Consider the following 22,161-nt stretch of genomic DNA (forward strand, 5'->3'; position numbering starts at 1 on the left):
ACAGTTCGAACTTCTAATTAAAAAAATGAATCTCTCCAGAAATAAGTCTCTCACTGTTGCCGCCTGCTATCGACCCCCCTCCAATCCCAGTTATGCCCTGGACATCATTTGTAAATTGATCACCCCCCATCTAGCCTCAGAGTTCATTATGTTAGGTGACCTAAACTGGGATATGCTTAACACCCCGGCAGTCCTACAATCTAAGTTAGATGCCCTCAATCTCACACAAACCATCAAGGAACCCACCAGGTACAACCCTAAATCTGTAAACATGGGCATTATCCTGACCAACTTGCCCTCCAAATACACCTCCGCTGTTTTCAATCAGGATCTCAGCGATCACTGCCTCATTGCCTGTATCCGCTATGGGTCTGCGGTCAAACGACCACCCCTCATCACTGTCAAACGCTCCCTAAAACACTTCTGCGAGCAGGCCTTTCTAATCGACCTGGCCCGGGTATCCTGGAAGGATATTGACCTCATCCTGTCAGTCGAGGATGCCTGGTCATTCTTTAAAAGTAATTTCCTCACCATTTTAGATAAGCATGCCCCGTTCAAAAAATGCAGAACTAAGAACAGATATAGCCCTTGGTTCACTCGAGACCTGACTGCCCTTGACCAGCACAAAAACATCCTGTGGCGGACTGCAATAGCATCGAAAAGTCCCCGTGATATGCAACTGTTCAGGGAAGTCAGGAACCAATACACGCAGTCAGTCAGGAAAGCAAAGGCTAGCTTTTTCAAGCAGAAAATTGCATCCTGTAGCTCTAACTCCAAAAAGTTTTGGGACACTGTAAAGTCCATGGAGAACAAGAGCACCTCCTCCCAGCTGCCCACTGCACTGAGGCTAGGTAACACAGTCACCACCGATAAATCCATGATAATCAAAAATTTCAACAAGCATTTCTCAACGGCTGGCCATGCCTTCCTCGTGGCTACTCCTACCCCGGCCAACAGCTCCGCCCAAGCCTCCCCAGCTTCTCCTTCACCCAAATCCAGATTGCAGATGTTCTGAAAGAGCTGCAAAACCTGGACCCGTACAAATCAGCTGGGCTAGACAATCTGGACCCTCTCTTTCTAAAACTATCCGCCGCCATTGTTGCAACCCCTATTACCAGCCTGTTCAACATCTCTTTCGCATCGTCCGAGATCCCTAAAGATTGGAAAGCTGCCGCGGTCATCCCCCTCTTCAAAGGGGGTGACACCCTAGACCCAAACTGTTACAGACATATTTCCATCCTGCCTTGCCTATCTAAAGTCTTCAAAAGCCAAGTTAATAAACAGATCACTGACCATTTCGAATCCCACCGTACCTTCTCCGCTCTGCAATCCGGTTTACGAGCCGGTCACGGGTGCACCTCAGCCACACTCAAGGTACTAAACCATATCATAACCGCCATCGATAAAAGACAGTACTGTGCAGCCATCTTCATCATCCTTGCCAAGGCTTTCGACTCTGTCAATCACCGTATTCTAATCGGAAGACTCAATAGCCTTTGTTTTTCTAATGACTGCCTCGCCAGGTTCACCAACCACTTTGCCGACAGAGTTCAATGTGTCAAATCGGAGGGCATGTTGTCCGGACCTCTGGCAGTCTCTCTGGGGGTACCACAGGGTTCAATTCTCGGGTGGACTCTTTTCTCTGTATATATCAATGATGTCGCTCTTGCTGCGGGCGATTCCCTGATCCACCTCTACGCAGACGTTACCATTCTGTATACTTCTGGCCCTTCCTTGGACACTGTGCTAACAAACCTCCAAACGAGCTTCAATGCCATACAACACTCCTTCCGTGGCCTCCAACTGCTCTTAACCTCTTAAATCTAGACGTTCCGCTAGCGGAACACCTGCTCCAATATCCAATGATGGGCGTGGCGCGAAATACAAACTCCTCTAAAATCCGAAAACTTCAATTTTTCAAACATATGACTATTTTACAGCATTTTAAAGACAGGACTCTCGTTAATCTAACCACACTGTCCGATTTCAAAAAGGCTTTACAGCGAAAGCAAAACATTACATTATGTCAGCAGAGTACCCAGCCAGAAATAATCAGACACCCATTTTTCAAGCTAGCATATAATGTCACAAAAAACAAAACCACAGCTAAATGCAGCACTAACCTTTGATGATCTGCATCAGATGACAACCCTAGGACATTATGTTATACAATGCATGCATGTTTTGTTCAATCAAGTTCATATTTATATCAAAAACCAGCTTTTTTACATTAGCATGTGACGTTCAGAACTAGCATACCCCCCGCAAACATCCGGTGAATTTACTAAATTACTCACGATAAACGTTCACAAAAAACATAACAATTATTTTAAGAATTATAGATACAGAACTCCTCTATGCACTCGATATGTCCGATTTTAAAATAGCTTTTCGGTGAAAGCACATTTTGCAATATTCTCAGTAGATAGCCCAGTCATCAAGGCTAGCCATTTAGACACCGACCAAGTTTAGCCCTGACCAAACTCCGATTTAGTATTACAAAAGTTTGATTACCTTTGTTGTCTTCGTCAGAATGCACTCCCAGGACTGCTACTTCAATAACAAATGTTGGTTCGGTCCAAAATAATCCATCGTTATATCCAAATAGCGGCGTTTTGTTCGTGCGTTCTAGACACTATCCAAAGTGTAAATAAGGGTCACGAGCATGGCGCAATTCGTGACAAAAGATTTCTAAATATTCCATTACCGTACTTCGAAGCATGTCAACCGCTGTTTAAAATCAATTTTTATGCCATTTTTCTCGTAAAAAAGCGATAATATTCCAACCGGGAATCTGCGTTTAGGTGAACAGAGGAAAGAAAACAAAGCATTCGGTCGACGCGGGCACGCGCCTGAGTCTCACAGTACTGTAACCAGCCACTACCCAAACGCGCTACTTTGTTTCAACCAGAGCCTGCAAAGCCACGATTCAGCTTTTTGCCGCCTTCTGAGAGCCCATGGAAGCCGTAGGAAGTGTCACGTAACAGCAGAGATCCTTTGTAATGGATAGAGATGACAAAGAAGGCCAAGAAATGGTCAGACAGGGTACTTCCTGTACAGAATCTTCTCAGGTTTTGGCCTGCCAAATGAGTTCTGTTATACTCACAGACACCATTCAAACAGTTTTAGAAACTTTGGAGTGTTTTCTATCCAAAGCTAATAATTATATGCATATTCTAGTTTCTGGGCAGGAGTAATAATCAGATTAAATCGGGTACGTTTTTTATCCGGCTGTGAAAATACTGCCCCCTATCCATAACAGGTTAAACGCTAGTAAAACCAAATGCATGCTTTTCAACCGTTCGTTGCCCGCACCTGCCCGCCCTGCTAGCATCACCACCCTGGACGTTTCCGACCTAGAATATGTGGACAACTATAAATACCTAGGTGTCTGGTTAGACTGTAAACTCTCCTTCCAGACTCATATTAAACATCTCCAATCCAAAATCAAATCTAGAATCGGATTTCTATTTCGCAACAAAGCCTCCTTCACTCACGCCGCCAAACTTACCCTAGTAAAACTGACTATCCTACCGATCCTCGACTTCGGCGATGTCATCTACAAAATAGCTTCCATTACTCTACTCGGCAAACTGGATGCAGTCTATCACAGTGCCATCCGTTTTGTTACCAAATCATATTATACCACCCACCACTGCGACCTGTATGCTCTAGTCGGCTGGCCCTCGCTACATATTCGTCGCCAGACCCACTGGCTCCAGGTCGTCTATAAGTCTATGCTAGGTAAATCTCCGCCTTATCTCAGTTTACTGGTCACGATAACAACACCCACCCATAGCACACGTTCCAGCAGGTAATATCTCACTGATCATCCCCAAAGCCACCTTTCCTTACAGTTCTCTGCTGCCAGTGACTGGAACGAATTGCAAAAATCGCTGAAGTTGGAGACTTCTATTTCCCTCACCAACTTCAAACATCAGCTACCTGAGCTGCTAACTGATCGCTGCAGCTGTACATAGTCCATCTGTAAATTGCCCACCCAATCTACCTACCTCATCCCCATACTGTTTTTATTTTATTTATTTTTCTGCTCTGTTGCACACCAGTATTTCTACTTGCACATCATCATATGCTCATTTATCATTCCAGTGTTAATCTGCTAAATTGTAATTATTCGCTCCTATGGCCTATTTATTGCCTACCTTCTCATGCGTTTTGCACATACTGTATATAGACTTTCTTTTTTTCTACTGGGTCATTGACTTGTTTATTGTGTTTTTGGCTTGTTTATTGTTACTCCATGTGTAACTCTGTGTTGTCTGTGTCACACTGCTTTGCTTTATCTTGGCCAGGTCGCAATTGTAAATGAGAACTTGTTCTCAACTAGCCTACCTGGTTAAATAAAGGTGAAATATATATATATTTTTAAATGCTTGGTTGCAAATGGGTCTTCCAAATGGACAATGACACCAAGCATAATTCCAAAGTTGTGGCAAAATGGCTTAGGGACAGCAAAGTCAAAGTATTGGAGTGGCCATCACAAAGCCCTGACCTCAATTCTATAGAAAATTTGTGGGCAGAACTGAAAAAGTGTGTGCGAGCAAGGAGGCCTACAAACCTGACTCAGTTACACCAGCTCTGTCGGGAGGAATGGGACAAAATTCAACCAACTTACTATGGGAAGCTTGTGGAAGGCTACCCAAAACGTTTTACCCACGTTAAACAATTTAAAGGCAATGCTACCAAATACTAATTGAGTGCATGTAAACTTCTGACCCATTGGGAATGTGATGAAAGAAATAAACGCTGAAATAAATCATTCTCTCTGCTAGTATTCTGACATTTCACATTCTTAAAATAAAGTGGTGATCCTAACTGACCTAAGACAGGGAATTTTTATGTGAATTAAATGTCAGGAATTGCGAAAAACTGAGTTTAAATGTATTTGGCTGAGTTGTATGTAAACTTCCGACTTCAACTGTATGTACTGTATAGTCATAACAGAGGGTTTTGTAAGCTATGAAAATATACTTGATGGAAAGATAGGTCAGATGAAGTGCGGTCTCCCATACACAAATCCCAAGGGGAGCAGGAACTCTGGCAGAATATGAAACGTCTTATCATTATTCCGCTGGCAGCCAGTCAACCTCTAGACCAGTATCTACCTGCCTGAGGGCAGGCCTAATTGCACAGATTATGTCACAGGGAGTGTGGCCTTTGGTGACACCGGAATGCCTTGTTTCCCCCTAGTGAGAGCAATTAGTCTGTGAGTCCTAGGACAAGACAGGGGTATTAATGACACACTGCTCCGCTGCTGGCTGGCTCCAAATGTTGCTCACTCTACTGTCACTCCACTCCCACCAATGTTCCTTCTGTTATTGAGGTGTCTAACACGGGGGCCCCTGGGATGTGGCTACAGCTCAAGAGATAACTCAGACCCCTCCCCAAAGATATTCCCTGGTTGTAGATGCAAACAGCCTATCTGCTAGAGGTTAGGTGAACGTGTTATTTTGAAATAAGTGCATTTGAAGGATTGAAAGAATGTCCTCCAGTTTATGGGAGGCTTAATTTTACTCAACATTAGAGTAGATATTTTCAGGGGAGATCTTTCGTATAAGAGATTGATGAGATTGACACATGTTTCTGTTATTGGTTGATATTCTCTATGTATGGTTTGGCACTGCCATTCTTACACACTTCTTCATATCATGCCATACAGCTGTAGGATCTTAATTTGTGGAAGGCTACCCGAAACGTTTGACCCAACAATTTAAAGGCAATGCTACCAAATACTAATACTAAATACTAATACTAATACAAAAATAAAGTTGTGATCCTAACTGACCTAAGACAGGGAATTTTTACTAGGATTAAATATCAGGAATTGTGAAAAACTGAGTTTAAATGTATTTGGCTGAGGTGTATGTAAACTTCCGACTTCAACTGTAACCCCACCCACTTTGCCAAAGCACAGCCCCCATACTAGAGGGATATCTTCAACCACCAACTTACTGTCCTGAGTCAAGGCCGAGTATAGCCCATGAAGATCTCCCCCATGGCTTCGAACCCAAGGGGGGGCGCCAACCCAGACAGGAAGATCACGTCAGTAACTCAACCCACTCAAGTGACGCACCCCTCTTAGGGACGGCATGGAAGAGCACCAGTAAGCCAGTGACTCAGCCCCTGTATTAGGGTTTAAGGCAGAGAATCCCAGTGGAGCGAGGACTAGCTAGGTTTCCATCCAATTGGCGACAGATTTTCATGCGAATATTCGTGTCGTTCTTACTCTTCTCAATGAGCAGCGGGTGCGGCCGTGGGCCCCACCCCAGTCCCAAAGCACTCACAGGCGGCCCAGTCCTCGCACAGCAGTCCCTCCCAGCTGCAGTCAGAGCAGGAGATGTTCACCCCTCCGCGTCCAGACTGCAAATGAATCGCGCATGCGGGAAGCCGCCGCTGGCTGATCCCGCCCTGGCTTACCCCGCCCTGGCTTACATTCAGGGTGGGATGTAAATGTAAAATGTTCTTTGTCTAAAATAAATCACTGCACAAAAATAAATCACTGCATTTGACTCACACAGCCTCAGTCACATACTCACCTTGTCCACTGTGTGTGTACCTCTCTGTGACATAAGCTAAACATCTAGCTGGCTAGCTCATCATGTCTCAGTCTAAACTGTACACTCAAAAATACAGAAAGGAGTGGGAATCAAACCCTGAATTCAAAGGCTGGTTGAAGCCGTTATTGGAGATGATACACGGGCATACTGCCTGTATTGTAAGGCTGATTTCTACGGCAAACTTAGTGATGTAAAAAAACACATGACAACTCAAAACATACTCAAAAGGCAAAGCCTTATAACAGTTCCACCCAAAACAAGCTGCCACTTATGGTTAAAAAAATGGCATTAGCTATGGCATTAGCTATGGCATTAGCTATCGCTGAACATTGTTCCATGCTGGCATGTGATCACATTGGAGAAGCATGTAGTGCTGCTTTCTCAGACTCCAATGCTGCTACCCACTTCACAATGCACAGGACAAAGTGCACAGAAATGATTAATGGTGTTCTAGCACCATACTTTCTGAAAAAGTTGGTCGCAGATGAGGGTGACCAGCGTTTCAGCCTCCTCCTCGATGAGTCCACGGATGTAAGTGTTTCTAAGTACCTGGGGGTTGTGATAAGGTACTTTAGTGACACCAAGCAGACAATTGTATCAACATTTCTGGGGCTTGTTGAGTTGGAGGGAGGAGATGCCAAATCTATAGCCCGTGCTGTTGTGGCTTTCCTCGAGAAGTGTTGTCTCAAAAAAGAGAAACTCCTGAGGATACGGACTGACAATGCCTCTGTTATGACGGGGATTAACAATGGGGTCCATAAAGTTCTGAAAGAGGAGTATGGCCACAAATATCTGGTTCTAATTCGCTGTGTGTGCCACTCTCTGCAGCTTGCTCATTTGTAGTTCTAAACATATTTAGGCTGTTTTTTACTCACTTTTTGTCTCTCCCACGACGTTATTCCTCTCTCCTACAGCATCCATCACAATTACATGCACATGGCCAATTATGCAAATTAGGTGATGACGTTATTTAGCGACTTCTAGCGACTTTTAGGACAGCTAATAGCTACTTTCCTTACTGAGGAGTTGGCAACACTGGCGCTCTAGCCAACAGCTCGCAGATACAGTGTAGGTAGGCTCTGTGGGTAGGTTTGTCTATAGTACATGATGAGATTATTATGGATAAGTGCGAGAATAATCATCATGTCACCAGAATAAGACCATCAACATTTATTGCAAAGGAACATCAAGCTCATACAGGGCACTTTCACCACCATGTGAAGGTCATCATAATTTATTTAATCTGTAGCCTAATAAACTGCAGGGTTTCCTGAGCCGTAGTGGGAGGAGCACACGCCATGTTGACATTTATAAAATGTACAGAAACTTCCTGTTTCCACAGCTGTTGGGATTTTTTTTTTATACGGTATGACTACTCGCATAAAAACTGTGGATGGAAACATGGTTTGTGATATACAAAAAATTATCTCTTCCCTCGACAAGGATCGATCAACTTCACGTTTTTCAGCTTCGACCCATCAGTCTAGACTCTTTAGTCCATTACCCTCTCAGTCTACAAAGGCTGCATTTAGACAGGTAGCCCAATTTTATATTTTTTCCACTAATTGGTCTTTTGACCAATCACAATAGATCTGTTTGACATCAGATATTTTTCAGAGCTTTTTCAAAGACCAATTAGTGAAAAATATATCAGAATTGGGCTGCCTGTCTAAACGCAGCCAGACATCACCTCTGCCTACACTTTTGTGCTTATTCTATCTGTTCACAAAGAGAGGTGTCAGAAACATTGCAATTAAAAACATCAGTTTACTTAGCAGGGACAGCTCATGCAAACACTATCCTCCCCCTCTAATTTCCTCTTTGATAAGCTTCACACGGCTGTGTCATGAGCCTGTTGTCTGTCAGAACTGTGGAGGAAAGCACAGCTGCATGCTTATAGCGCCTTTTGTCATAAAGACGTTCAGGCTGCTGACGGCAGGGTAGGAGGTGCCAGCTTGTCAGACAGTGTGGTTGGGTCTCTGTGATGTTATGGAATGACACACGGGCACTCAGCCATACAGCGGGGGGCTATTTTGTCAGGAAAGGTCTGATGTACTCAACAAAGAACAACCATTTACAGAAACATTTTTCCTCCAGCTAGTATCCATGGATATAAAGTGTGTCACCACTTCTGAATTCAACCTATTCAGTTTTATTGAACAGTGGCATGCAAGTTTTGTCCCAGAATTGGGCTAATGTTAATTAATTGCAAAATGTTGCATATGGTTGCATGCAGTACTGAGTAACATTGCACGGCGTTGAAATATTAAATCAAGCCCTGGGTATACTGTAAGTAAGTAGAACATTTTGATTAAGCAGATAAGAAAGTAGCAGCTGCCAGTAACATGGATTTACTTTAGGAGTAATTCTTAAGCAACCCCACACATCCTGATGATGATCCCTCCCTGAGCACCTGCTGTGCTGTTCAGCACAGTGCAGCCTCCGCATATTATGGGATGTGAAGGGGAGCACCATCAAAGCAGTGCAGAGGCTGGCAGATTAAAACTATAGGCATTTCACTGCTTCTGAAATGGGCAAAGGAAGAGCAGATAAAGCAGCAGGGCCTGAACATAATGCTCTTACTGTAGTGAGATTAGATCTATTTCATAGGACCACTCAGGGTTACCCTCCGGTGATCATCCCTACAGGCCCTTCAGACTGCTACTTTTTAATGGACTATACGTCAAGGTGGTCATATCGGGTTATATATAGATTGAAGACATTGATTTTCTTTATGGCTCAATAAAACTAAAGTGAAGTCCTCTTCAGGAGAACGGTTATAGAGGACCTCTGGATGCAGTAAAGGCCCATCAAAGTGATATCCAATAACTGTGGGACTATAGCAGCCCTACCAGGGGATTGGAACCATTATCATGCATCATCATCATATCTACATCTGCGCATCAAATTAGTATTATCTAAATCTGATTATCAGTCCCTCCAGCAATTTTTGGGCATGTTGTGTATAGTAGCTTAGTGGATTCAGCAGATGATTTGATGCTAAAGCTGAGCTGGGTTTTGCTGAACTGACAGAGATAACTCTAATTACCCGTGCTCTCATATTGTAACAGTGATTGACTAGGTGAATGACTGGGTACAACATCAATCCCTCCAATCCCAATGAAAAGGTAAACAGTCACAGGTCTGTCTATGGCTCAGCTCATCACCAGAGACTATGACTTGGCTAATTACTTAGAAGTTGTTTACACGCTGACTTAATCAGATCTTATGAAGGAATTCTTGATAGGAAGGAAGCACTTCAGGATAGTTCCGTTTCAGCTCTCGAAACAATTGGTTTCATCTCATGAGTGTTTGGAGGTTTGTTTTGTTATTTTATCTCCTCACTCTGTGTCTATGTTCCCATGGCAGAGTGCATTTTCATTGGTATGCTGACATCAAGGTAGATCTGTCAAGCTTTAGAACAAGGAACACTTTACTTGGCCTACCAGCAGACCCTGAGGACATGGCAACACACCACTGAGGTAGACTGGTAAGAATGTACTTTGTATTATTAGAACACCGCATATTGCATTTCTGAAACCTCTCCATGAATCTGCTCACTGAAATATTGACATCCCAGTATTGTGTGCCCTTCTGGAGGATTTTAGTTCAATATGACTGAATCCAAACACTGTTGAAAAGGAAGTTTAAAAAAAAAAGTAAAACAAGCTATGAAAAACTGTTTGACATCTGTAATTAAAAATTATTTTTCACAATGCAATTACATTGGTAGTTCTAGCCTACACGGTAGTGGGTAATATGCAGTTATTCAGCCATGGTTCTGACTTGGCGGAAATAGCTCTGGGCTACCTCTTAAATAAGTAAGTTCAGGAATGGATCTAATTTATCCAGTGAAAAGTAGAGCAGGATCCTCATTATCCCACAAAAGTTAAACAGTACATCTTTTCAGCTGCAGACATAGCCAGACTACAAAAGTTTTCAGTCATTTGGAGAATAGAATAGAATAATAGTCCTTAGGAAACTTCCTTTCCAATCTGACAATTCACCAAGTATCAGCATCATATGAGACAAAGACTGGCAAATTGACACTGTACAATTACCTATTTTAAATTCACCACATCTGATATGGGCTCAGGCTTGGGTTTGGGCAAAATATTGGGCTAGAGAGCAGTGGCGGCTGCTGGAAGTGGCTATAATAGGATGGGCTCATTGTAATGGCTGGAATGGAATAATTGGAACGGTATCAAACACATTGAAAACACATGCTTGACTCCGTTCCATTGATTCCATTCCAGCCATAATAATGAGCCCATCCTCCTAAAGCTCCTCTCACCAGTCTCCATTGGTAGAGAGTATGCATGCTGTGTTTTCATCCTTTTACTCAGTTTGATTAAATGTTCGCTCCATGTACAGTATAGAAATGTGTTGGTGGACCTTTCATACAAGGGCTGCTATTTGAGTTCCTCTCCTTGAAATATCTTGTGTGCATCTGACATGAGTGTAAAGCTTGATTTTCCCCTGAAGGTCCTTTGGCTACTCAAATGAAGTGGGATGAATCGTTCATTCATTCAGCTCTGAATGGAAGTATTGGAAAAAGCAGTAGTTCTAAGTCTGTATCTCTATGATATAGAAGGAATAGCATCACATAACGCTGGAATGTTTTTATTGATAAATTACAGTTTTTTGCTCTTCTGTATTATTCTGAGTCTGAAGAGAATTGATTAATAGCGAAAGCAACAGAAGGCCTTGATAAAGGTGTGTAATTTACCAGGAGGTGTTGATTGTCTCTAACCACTGCCTGTCATAGTCGATAACACTGATGTGGAAATACTAAAAGGACTGAACTGTCAGTGTTACTAATACCAACATATGTGTCAGGTGTTTGTTTGACGGGCACATGTATAGACATGCTTTGGTCCAATCTGTTGATCATAGTCCCAAAATTCATTTTCATCTGGATCTGGGTATTGAATACAGCTAGATTCAGTACAGATTCAGTACAGCTAGACATATTATTCATATATTGAATACTCCATTTATAGCCAAAAAGGTCATTCCAGGCCGGTGAGGATTTGACATAGTACGGAGACTGTCAGTCACTGTGGTCATTGTGATGTTTTGCATTGGCAGCCGAGGCTCTCCTTGAGGAGTGGCTGTGATGGATCTGACAGCAGCCTCAGCCATGGGGACTGATGTCTTCATCTGCTCCCAACAGGGCCGCAAATATATAGTATTACAGTCTGCACTGCGATCTCCAATAACATTACTGCCTGCCCATTGCCTTTGCCACAACCCAGAGAATAAATGTAGCCGACAAAATGGTCTGTGGCCATGTGCGTCTTACATAGTTGAGTCAGTAAGAAAGTTTAATGCTGGTTTACAAAAATCAAGTATTTAGATTTTAATATTAGAGCTGCTTCTGCGACTTTCCTATTGCTTTTTCCACATAAATGTTTATTCAGACCAATCTATTGACTTACCATACAATTAATATCAGGCTGACAGACAGCATGTGGCTATTGAACATGTCTCATAGCTAGGGGAATACTTTTTTTGTTCTTCTTTGCAGTGTTGACTTTGAAAACCTGTCATAAATATAAAGTATGCCTGTCTCGGGGGCAGTATATGGGGCATCAGCGCTCCAGTCTAGATACTGTGTATTGTTCCTCTATAAATACACACATTGATTACAGTTCTATACTTCAAATAAGTTGTTGTCATACAACAGGTTGGGTTGAGATATAGTGCAATGATTGACAGTGTCGACAGCTGTGTAACCAAATGGAAGATTATGCAAGGGCCGTGGATGCTACTGTTGTTGCTCTTAAGTCCCAGTCAGTCTGACCAGAATAAATGATCTAAATGCCCACTCCACATGGCAGATAGACACAGAGAGAAACAGAGCAGGGAAATCGCTGTCCAATTGTCTGTGTATAAACACCACCATCTGTCTGGTCCAAAGAATCTGCTATGTGCATAGTGTAAATCCATGGAAAGGCAAGATAAAGGAGCTAACAGATAGAATGGTGTCATCAAATTACCTGCTTTAAGGAATAGGCTACTGTCAATGGGGCACATAGCAATTTTGTCATTAGATGGCAAAGAGGATTTCTAGTGGCATTGAAAACCTTTTCATGCGAATGTTTCCGCCAATTATCTATCATGATAGTCCTTGTTGGTTGTTGTTTGTTATTGCTGTTTTGGTTTGGTGTTTAATGTCTCTCCCATCATGTGTGACACCACCCACTGTGTTTACTTCCCGTGCCCCCTGGACATGCTGAGTGGTGTTCCTTTGATTAATATATTATAAATAGGAATAATGAATCTGGATGCGTGAATCAAATCAACCATGTGCATTTTGTGTTTTATTCCTTTTCAGTTCTTCCTCTTCACAGAAAATGGAACAATTGATGCGACTGAGGAGTAAGTTGGCAGCATCAGCTTGACCTTGTAGTGCCATCTAGTGTTCATGCATATTGGCCTACCGATATATACAGTAGGTTCCACAATGTGTGATGTGATCATATGGCTCTCTCTCTCAACACCTTAAGGTGACAGTCGGTTGTAAGAACTGAAGTAAAACTGAGACAACAATGTACAGATTTATGCACAGAAAAATGACTAATCTGGTTTCCAGCCTTCCAGTGAACAGGTAAACTCCATGTAGCTGGAGTTATGTCCATGTCCACCTGCTCTTTTGTCATCTTTTCTCTTTGTCTACTTGTCACATTATGTGGAGTGGTCATCATGTTTTATGTTTGTGCCACACCTGATTATGATTGATGAGTCAGTGACTGTTGATCTGTGCCATCTGTGGTTTGCTGGGCATGGGCACACTCTCCACGAGTGCTCTTGTTGGGACTGTAGGCGGCAAAGCTTTTATTTCAATAACCACCCGCTCCTCATCAGGGAAGTGCCTGAAGGGAGGAAGGCATTATTCAGTGTTTCTTTGTATTGTGCCATGGAATGACTGTTTAAGAGAACAATGAATTTGAGTGGGTGGCCAGTGACCACATTACTTTTTGTGTTTATGTGCCACCCTCCTCCCCAAAAATGTATGAATTGAGACAACAGCTATGACTTCACTTGATGTAAGATTGTCTCCTAAAAGTTATGTAAAGGTGAAAGTAATATTGTTAATTCATTTGTAAGAACAGAGAAGTAGTTACTTGAGTTGTCACACTAATGCCTTTCTAAATCAGGCTTACTTAACCCATTACTTTCATTCTCAATGGCAATTCATAGGAGTTACATGAACAACTGTCCTTGGTTCAACATGATAGCAAACAGCATATCTGCTGGAGATTAGGTGAATGTGTTATTTAGAAATAAGTGCACCATGACTGAGACTGTGTGTACGTGTAGAATGGAGTTTTCTGACCTGTCTGTGACAGGCTGAAAATAAGGAGAACGTGGTCGGTGCCCTGTGACCCCTCTGAATATGGGCAGCAAAATCCTAGCTTCATACAATTGATCTGTGGTGCTGTTGCTCATACAATAGCGTCACTAAGAATAAAAGCCTGCCAGCAGAAGTCCAATAACACAGATATCACAGGTCTCATCTGCACTCTGCTCACCAATGTGAAGATCACAGTGGAAATGCCAGATGTCAGAGGTTCATATAATCATCTAGTTTGTTGAACTTAGTAAAAAGATGGTGGATGATTAGGGATGGACTGAATTTGAACCAGTGCATTTACAGTTGAAGTAGGAAGTTTACATACACCGAGGTTGGAGTCATTAAAAATCGTTTTTCAACCACACCACAAATTTATTGTTAACAAACTATAGTTTTGGCAAGTTGGTTAGGACATCTACTTTGTGCATGACACAAGTACATTTTTCAACAATTGTTTACAGACAGATTATTTCACTTAGAATTCACTGCATCACAATTCCAGTGGGTCAGAAGTTTACATACACTAAGTTGACTGTGCCTTTCAACAGCTTGGAAAATTCCAGAAAATGATGTCATGGCTTTAGAAGCTTCTGATAGGCTAATTGACATCATTTGAGTAAATTGGAGGTGTACCTGTGGATGTATTTCAAGGCCTACCTTCAAACTCAGTGCCTCTTTTCTTGACATCATGGGAAAATCACAAGAAATGAGCCAAGACATCAGAAAAAATGTTGTAGACCTCCACAAGTCTGATTCATCCTTGGGAGCAATTTCCAAACGCTTGAAGGTACCACGTTCATCTGTACAAACAATAGTACGCAAGTATAAACACCATGGGATCATGCAGCCGTCATACCGTTCAGGAAGGAGACGCGTTCTGTCTCCTAGAGATTAATGCATTTTGGTGCGACAAGTGCAAATCAATCCCAGAACAACAGCAAAGGACCTTGTGAAGATGCTGGAGGAAACGGGTACAAAAGTATCTATATCCACAGTAAAACGAGTCCTATATTGACATAACCTGAAAGGCCGCTCAGAAAGGAAGAAGCCACTGCTCCAAAACCGCCATTAAAAAAAGCCAGACTACGGTTTGCAACTGCACATGGGGACAAAGATCATACTTTTTGGAGAAATGTCCTCTAGTCTGATGAAACAAAAATAGAACTGTTTGGCCATAATGACCATCGTTATGTTTGGAGGAAAAAGGGGGATGCTTGCAAGACGAAGAACACCATCCCAACCGTGAAGCATGGGGGTGGCAGGATCATGTTGTGGGGGTGCTTTGCTGCAGGTGGGACTGGTGCACTTCACAAAATAGATGGCATCATGAGGGAGGAAAATTATGTGGATATATTGAAGCAACATCTCAAGACGTCAGTCAGGAAGTTAATGCTTGGTTGCAAATGAGTCTTCCAAATGGACAATGACCCCAAGCATACTTCCAAAGATGTGGCAAAATGGCTTAAGGACAGCAAAGTCAAGGTATTGGAGTGGCCATCACAAAGCCCTGACCTCAATCCTATCGAAAATTTGTGGGCAGAACTGAAAAAGCATGTGCGTGTACAAACCTGACTCAGTTACACCAGCTCTGTCAGGAGGAATGGGCCAAAATGCACCCAACTTATTGTGGGAAGCTTGTGGAAGGCTAACCGAAATGTTTGAACCAAGTTAAACAATTTAAAGGCAATGCTACTAAATACTAATTGAGTGTCTGTAAACTTCTGACCCATTGGGAATGTGATGAAAGAAGTAAAAGCTGAAATAAATCACTCTCTTTTATTATTCTGACATTTCACATTCTTAAAATAAAGTGGTGATCCTAACTGACCTAAGACAGGGAATTTTTATGAGAATTAAATGTCAGGAATTGTGAAAAACTGAGTTTAAATGTATTTGCCTAAGGTGTATGTAAACTTCCGACATCAACTGTATGTGCTGTATAGTCATAACACAGGGATTTTTAAGCTATAAAAATATACTTGATGGAAAGATGGGTCAGATGAAGTGCGGTCTCCCATACACAAATCCCAAAGGGAGCAGGAACTCTAGCAGAATATGAAACGTTTTATCATTATTCCGCTGGCAGCCAGTCAACCTCTAGACCAGTATCTACCTGCCTGAGGGCAGGCCTAATTGCACAGATTATGTCACAGGGAGTGTGGCCTTTGGTGACACCGGAATGCCTTGTTTCCCCCTAGTGAGAGCAATTAGTCTATGAGTCCTAGGACAAGACAGGGGTATTAATGACACACTGCTCCGCTGCTGGCTGGCTCCAAATGTTGCTCACTCTACTGTCACTCCACTCCCACCAATGTTCCTTCTGTTATTGAGGTGTCTAACACGGGGCCCCCTGGGATGTGGCTACAGCTCGAGAGATAACTCAGACCCCTCCCCAAAGATATTCCCTGGTTGTAGATGCAAACAGCCTATCTGCTAGAGGTTAGGTGAACGTGTTATTTTGAAATAAGTGCATTTGAAGGATTGAAAGAATGTCCTCCAGTTTATGGGAGGCTTAATTTTACTCAACATTAGAGTAGATATTTTCAGGGGAGATCTTTCATATAAGAGGTTGATGAGACTGACACATGTTTCTGTTATTGGTTGATATTCTGTATGTATGGTTTGGCACTACCATTCTTACATACTTCTTCATATCATGCCATACAGATGTAGGATCTTAATTTGATCACTCTTTTGTTGCTGGGAATTTTCCTGTACAGCAGGAAATGCAAACTTGTGGTGTATTCAAGGATTAAAAAGGTTTCTAAAGTTTGTAATTCCCACTTTAAAATGTCAGACTTGATTTTCCCTAATTGAAAATGTATCAACCCCTACAAAAAATACAATTAATTGTAATCCACATAATAATTCACGTTTCCTTTTGCTGCAGGATTATTTTCCTGCTGTAGCAAACTAGCTAAAATGAAGATCCTACATCTGTACCCATATTGAATAGTGCAATGATGACTCAAGAAGGACCTCTGTGAACAAAGCAAAATAAATCCAAAATTCAAGGTGTTAGGTCTTTAGTTTAGACACAGCTGCCAAATGGTTTTAACTTACTGCCATCTTGTGTAGCATGTGAAGATCACCATTTCTTTCTTTTTTTAGCATTGAAGCAAACGGCGAAGCAGGGAAGCAAACCAGGGTCACTGGCGTGGAAGGCAAACACCCTACACATTGTGCCAATAGGGTTAACACACTTGATGGGAATTAACTTCTAACTTGGCTCATATAACATGGATTGCTACACCGCCTCCTTTCGAACAGGAAGGCACGACCCCGTGCTTCGACTTTCTTTCAAGCCCCTTCACACATCTGCCCGTGCGTTCCGATGGCCTCGTGACGCCATCCCATTTCTGACACCAATGTAGTGAATAGCAGGGAAGGGAACCTGGGTCACTGGCGTGAAAGGCAAACATTTTACACATCACGCGAATAGGTTTAATCAACTAGGTGGATATTGTAACCTGGCTCATATAGCAAGTATTGCTACAGTATATTTATAGGATGAAATGCCTGATACAAGTGGAAGTATTTAGTGTTTTCTTGAAAATTACATTACGTTTCATGAATTCCTATTCAGGTTACTACATTATCAGCTGTTATTAGTTCAAACTCAGAGCAATGTTTGCCTGGTGTTGTCTACATTGCTGATGAGATGATAGTAATGCATGACATGTCTGTGTATGTTATCAGGCAGGCCTGATAAAAATTCTGCTACACTCCTGTCAGTGCCCCCTTAACCAGCATGTCACTGTTGTATTTGTAGCCTCCCACTGCCTCCTTATCACTGGATGCAGAGAGACATACTACACTGAACAAAAATATATAAACACATGTAAAGTGTTGTTCCCATAGGCCGTCATTGTAATTAAGAATTTGTTCTTAAGTGACTTTCCTAGTTAAATAAAGGTTCAATAAAAAAATGTTTCATGAGCTAAAATAAAAGATCCCATACATTTTCCATAAGCACAAAAATGTTGGGCACAAATGTGTTTACATCCCTGTTAGTGAGCATTTCTCCTTTGCCAAGGTAATCCATGTGCAGTTTTGTCATACAACACAATGCCAGAGATGTCTCAAGTTGAGGGAGCGTGCAATTAGCATGACTACAGGAACGTCCACCAGAGCTGTTGCTAGAGAATTTAATGTTAATTTATCTAACATAAGCCTCCAACGTCGTTTTAGAGAATTTGGCAATACTTCCAATCGGCCTCACAACCGCAGACCACGTGTAACCACGCCAGCCCAGGACCTCCACATCCGGCTTCTTCACCTGCAGGATCGTCTGAGATCAGCCACCCGGACAGCTGATGAAACTGTGAGTTTGCACAGAATTTCTGCACAAACTGTCAGAAACCGCCTCAGGGAAGTTCATCTGCGTGCTTGTCGTCCTTACCATTGTCGTGCCATTCATCCGCCGCAATCACCTCATGTTTCAGCATGATAATGGACGGCCCAATTTCACAAGGATCTGTACACAATTCCTGGAAACTGAAAATGTCCCAGTTCTTCCATGGCCTGTATACTCACCAGACATGTCACCCATTGAGCCTGTTTGGGTTGCTCTGGATCGATGTATATATACGACAGCTGGTTCCAGTATCCGCCTATATCCAGAAACTTCGCACAGCCATTGAAGAGGAGTGGGACAACATTCCACAGGCCACAATCAACAGCCTGATTAAGTGTATGCGAAGGATTTCTGATCAACACCCCTACCTTTATTTTTGTAAATTCTTTAAGGTATCTGTGACCAACATATGTATACTGTATGTATCCCCAGTCATGTGAAATCCATAGATTAGGGACTAATGAATGTATTTCCATTGACTGATTTCCTTATATGAACTGTAACTCAGTAAACTCTTAGAAATTGTTTCATGTTGTGTTTATATTTTTGTTCAGTGTACATTAGACATCACTTCAGTGGGTGAGGTTGGAAGTGGAACCTACTCAAAAACAACACTACTGACAAAGACAATATGCAGGATGGAATTGCACTGATCATTAGCCAAATCCAATGACATTTAAAAGGAGCAATAAAACTGATTTGATATGTGAGTAATGTAAAATACTTGATCTAACTCTTCCATGGACATGCTAAATGACGAGGTCTCATGATCATCTAAAGGTCACCTGTGATTGGTTACAATTCTACAATGTTGCCTTTCATTGGTTACGTCAATACATGTTCATTGGAAGGTGACACCGGAATGAAATCATTGGTTCTTTCATGTCTGCTGATGTAACGATATGCCGGTTGCAAAGGGGAAACTCGGGCTTATGCATTGCTAAGGCAGTCCACGTTGGATACACGAACCTTCATTCTGTCTTATAAACCCTACAGCATACGATTCAACGTTGGATAATCAAAGTGTAACTGAGAGACTTAGCTAGCGAGGCAAGAAGTGTTTAAACAGATAATGGGTGAGGAAATGAACGATAACATGATCAACACAAATGGTGCTGCTAACAGCATGGGGGATGTTTGTCACACAGCAGAGAGCGATGTGAAATACTACACATTGGAAGAAATAAAAGCTCATAATATGAGCACGGACGTATGGCTTATCATCCACGATAAAGTGTATAACATCACCAGTTTCTTGGAGGAGGTAAGATCAAAATACCACCGTTGCTAACGTTAGCTGACTAGCATTAGCTACGACACTACTAGCTAACGTTAGCTAGAATATTGGTCTCCGTTGGCTGGTTTCAAATTAATTTAGTATCCAAAGCCAACCAAACGTCTAGCTAGATAACTAACTTGCACATATGTGAAGGTCTGGGTCTTTCTAGCTAACTACCACATCTGAACGTTATTTATCTAACGCTCAGGCTGATGGAGGCAGCTTGCCAGCAATAGCATTTGCTATTTTGGCTAGTGTGTGTTTTGCCAGTTTAACTAGCTGGTTAATGTGGCTAATTTAACTGTGTTTGCTGTCTGTGTCTAGCTGCATATTCCCAATAATATTAACAGATGGTGTAATGTTGCACCTGGACTGGAGATGCATTATTATGGAACGTACCTAGCGTAACGTTAGCTAGCTAACGTAACTAGTTTGCTAGGTTTGAGCTAGCTTAATTGTCCAAAAATAATTTTGTCACGACCACTCCTAATTGTTCGCTAGGTAGTTCATACTTGCCTGGTCCTCTCACTGTAGCTATAACTACCACAGTGGGACTTTAGTCCACTTGGCAAAGGTTACAAAGCTAGTTAGGGCGGGTTACAAGAGGTCAGTTGCCTAAAGTTGCGCAACCCACCATCTATTAAAGGTATAATGGGAAAATACGTCGAAATACAATGCCGATGGCACAGCATGAGCACAGATGAAAGTAGCATGGGGTACCAGTCTGTTTAGCTATCATTCCACTCCATGTCATGCTAAACCATTTTTGCTAATGGTACAGAGTACAGGTTCTGGATTTCAGGTTAAGATTAAAGGGGTTAGTTACAAGTATCTTTGGCATGACCTCTTTCATGTATTATTATCAAGGCTGTATTTGTGAAGTAACACCACACTGTAAGATTTGTTTACCTTCGAAGAGTGAGCCTGCCAACAAAACAGTTGACATTGGAGCTTGAACCATTTTTAATCAAGCAATCTATCCCTATAATATGCCAATACATAATAATTTCAGGATATCAGATAATTAAGAGTTCAGAGCTTTTTTTAACACATTTATCATATTGACATTTAGGTCGACATAAGCCAGCCATCCATGTCATGTAGGACATCATACTGTAATTGTGTAGTCTGTGATTACATTCAAATTTTATTTGTCACATACACATGGTTAGCAGATGTTAATGCGAGTGTGGCGAAATGCTTGTGCTTCTAGTTCCGACCATGCAGTAACTGTCGGTAGTGACAGATCATGATGAAATTAATTATACCACTTGTTTTTGTGTTTCCAGCATCCAGGAGGAGAGGAGGTTCTAGTGGAGCAGGCAGGTGCAGATGCCACAGAGAGCTTCGAGGATGTTGGTCACTCTACAGATGCTAGAGAGATGCTCATCCAGTACTACATTGGGGAGCTCCATATGGTACAGAGATTGCTTTCTCTCAACTGTTGAACTCGCAATCATTGCAAATTCATTAATCGAAACATAGTTTTAGATTAATGATGGAACAAAAAAATTATTTGTGGCATGATTTATTCTGATCGTAAAAGTGTGTAAATGATTATTTCACCCTGTCTTTTAGGATGACCGGAAGAAGGACTGCGCAAAGGTAAAGTATTCAAGTAAATCTTCTGTAAAAATGTTTTATAATAATGTAACACCTATTTTACTAACGCTAACTCTTGAACTTTGTTTTATCAACAACAACAAAAATTCTCCCACAGGAAGAATTCATTACAACTTCAGGAGATGGCTCGAGGTCAGTCATAAGCGATAAGAATTTGATTATGCCATTTGCATTGACTAAGTATTCTGTCTCCTAATCATTCTTCACTGAGCTGTTTTTGTCTAAGTGCTCTTTCCTTCTTTCTCTAGCTCGTGGACCACATGGTTGATACCTGCCATAGCTGCAGTTGTTGTGGGTATCATGTATCGATACTACATGCTGGAGCGCAAGTCTTCTTGAGCCCTGACGCTGTCGTCGCTTCTCATTCTTTCTGTCTGGAGGCCTTGACATGTTTGACCAAACCCCCCTTGCATTGAACGTACACAACTTTTCAGAGGTGCGTCCCACTCAACTCACACAGTGCCCTCACATTGAAGGAAAGGGAGGGAAAGGATAAAACAATCCCCTTGCCCCTCGGCTTTCTTTTCTAGACCTCATCCAACAGGCTGTGGGGCGAGATGCATCTGGAAACTTTCTGCCCTCAGTCTCTTTAAATTACTTTCTAATCTATTCATATTGTTTACTCACTCTGCCTTTTGATACTTATTGTGTGGTGTCTTAAGTTAGTTATTCATATGCAAGTGATCTCAACTGTAATGTATATCTGCAAACTCTTGTCGCTATCTGCTTTGTGGGACTTTTACAGTGAGCTCCAAAAGTATTGGGACAGTGATTTTTTTGTTGTTTGTTTTGGCTCTACTCCAGCACTTTAGATTTTAAATGACACAAAGAGTATGTGGTTAAAGTGCAGACTGTCAGGGTATTTTCATCCATATCGGGTGAACCGTTTAGAAATTACAGCAGTTTTTTAGGAGACCAAATGGGACAAATTCACTTATGTGTATTAAAGTTGTAAACAGGTACG

The 22,161-nt window shown here is 41.9% G+C and overlaps 1 protein-coding gene across 1 annotated transcript; it reads left to right on the forward strand.

Moving 5' to 3' along the window:
• Positions 1 to 19,175: 19,175 nt before the first annotated feature.
• cyb5b (cytochrome b5 type B) lies at positions 19,176 to 21,905 on the forward strand. Its single transcript, XM_014175266.3, has 5 exons — positions 19,176 to 19,559; positions 20,864 to 20,992; positions 21,153 to 21,179; positions 21,295 to 21,329; positions 21,446 to 21,905. Exons 1-5 carry the CDS (start codon positions 19,368 to 19,370, stop codon positions 21,534 to 21,536), a joined length of 474 nt encoding a protein of 157 aa, XP_014030741.1. The 5' UTR covers positions 19,176 to 19,367; the 3' UTR covers positions 21,537 to 21,905.
• The last annotated feature ends 256 nt before the right edge of the window (positions 21,906 to 22,161 follow it).

This window comes from Salmo salar, chromosome 26, assembly GCF_965601325.2.
Source record: "Salmo salar chromosome 26, fSalSal1, whole genome shotgun sequence".
Lineage (NCBI taxonomy): Eukaryota > Metazoa > Chordata > Actinopteri > Salmoniformes > Salmonidae > Salmo > Salmo salar.

What these genes read in the sequence shown, in the direction of transcription:
- cyb5b (XM_014175266.3), top strand. Translation starts at nt 19,368, where the DNA reads ATGGGTGAGGAAATGAACGATAACATGATCAACACAAATGGTGCTGCT. An exon ending in TCACCAGTTTCTTGGAGGAG is followed by an intron (nt 19,560 to 20,863) that starts GTAAGATCAAAA and finishes TTGTGTTTCCAG; the next exon opens with CATCCAGGAGGAGAGGAGGT. An exon ending in ACATTGGGGAGCTCCATATG is followed by an intron (nt 20,993 to 21,152) that starts GTACAGAGATTG and finishes CCTGTCTTTTAG; the next exon opens with GATGACCGGAAGAAGGACTG.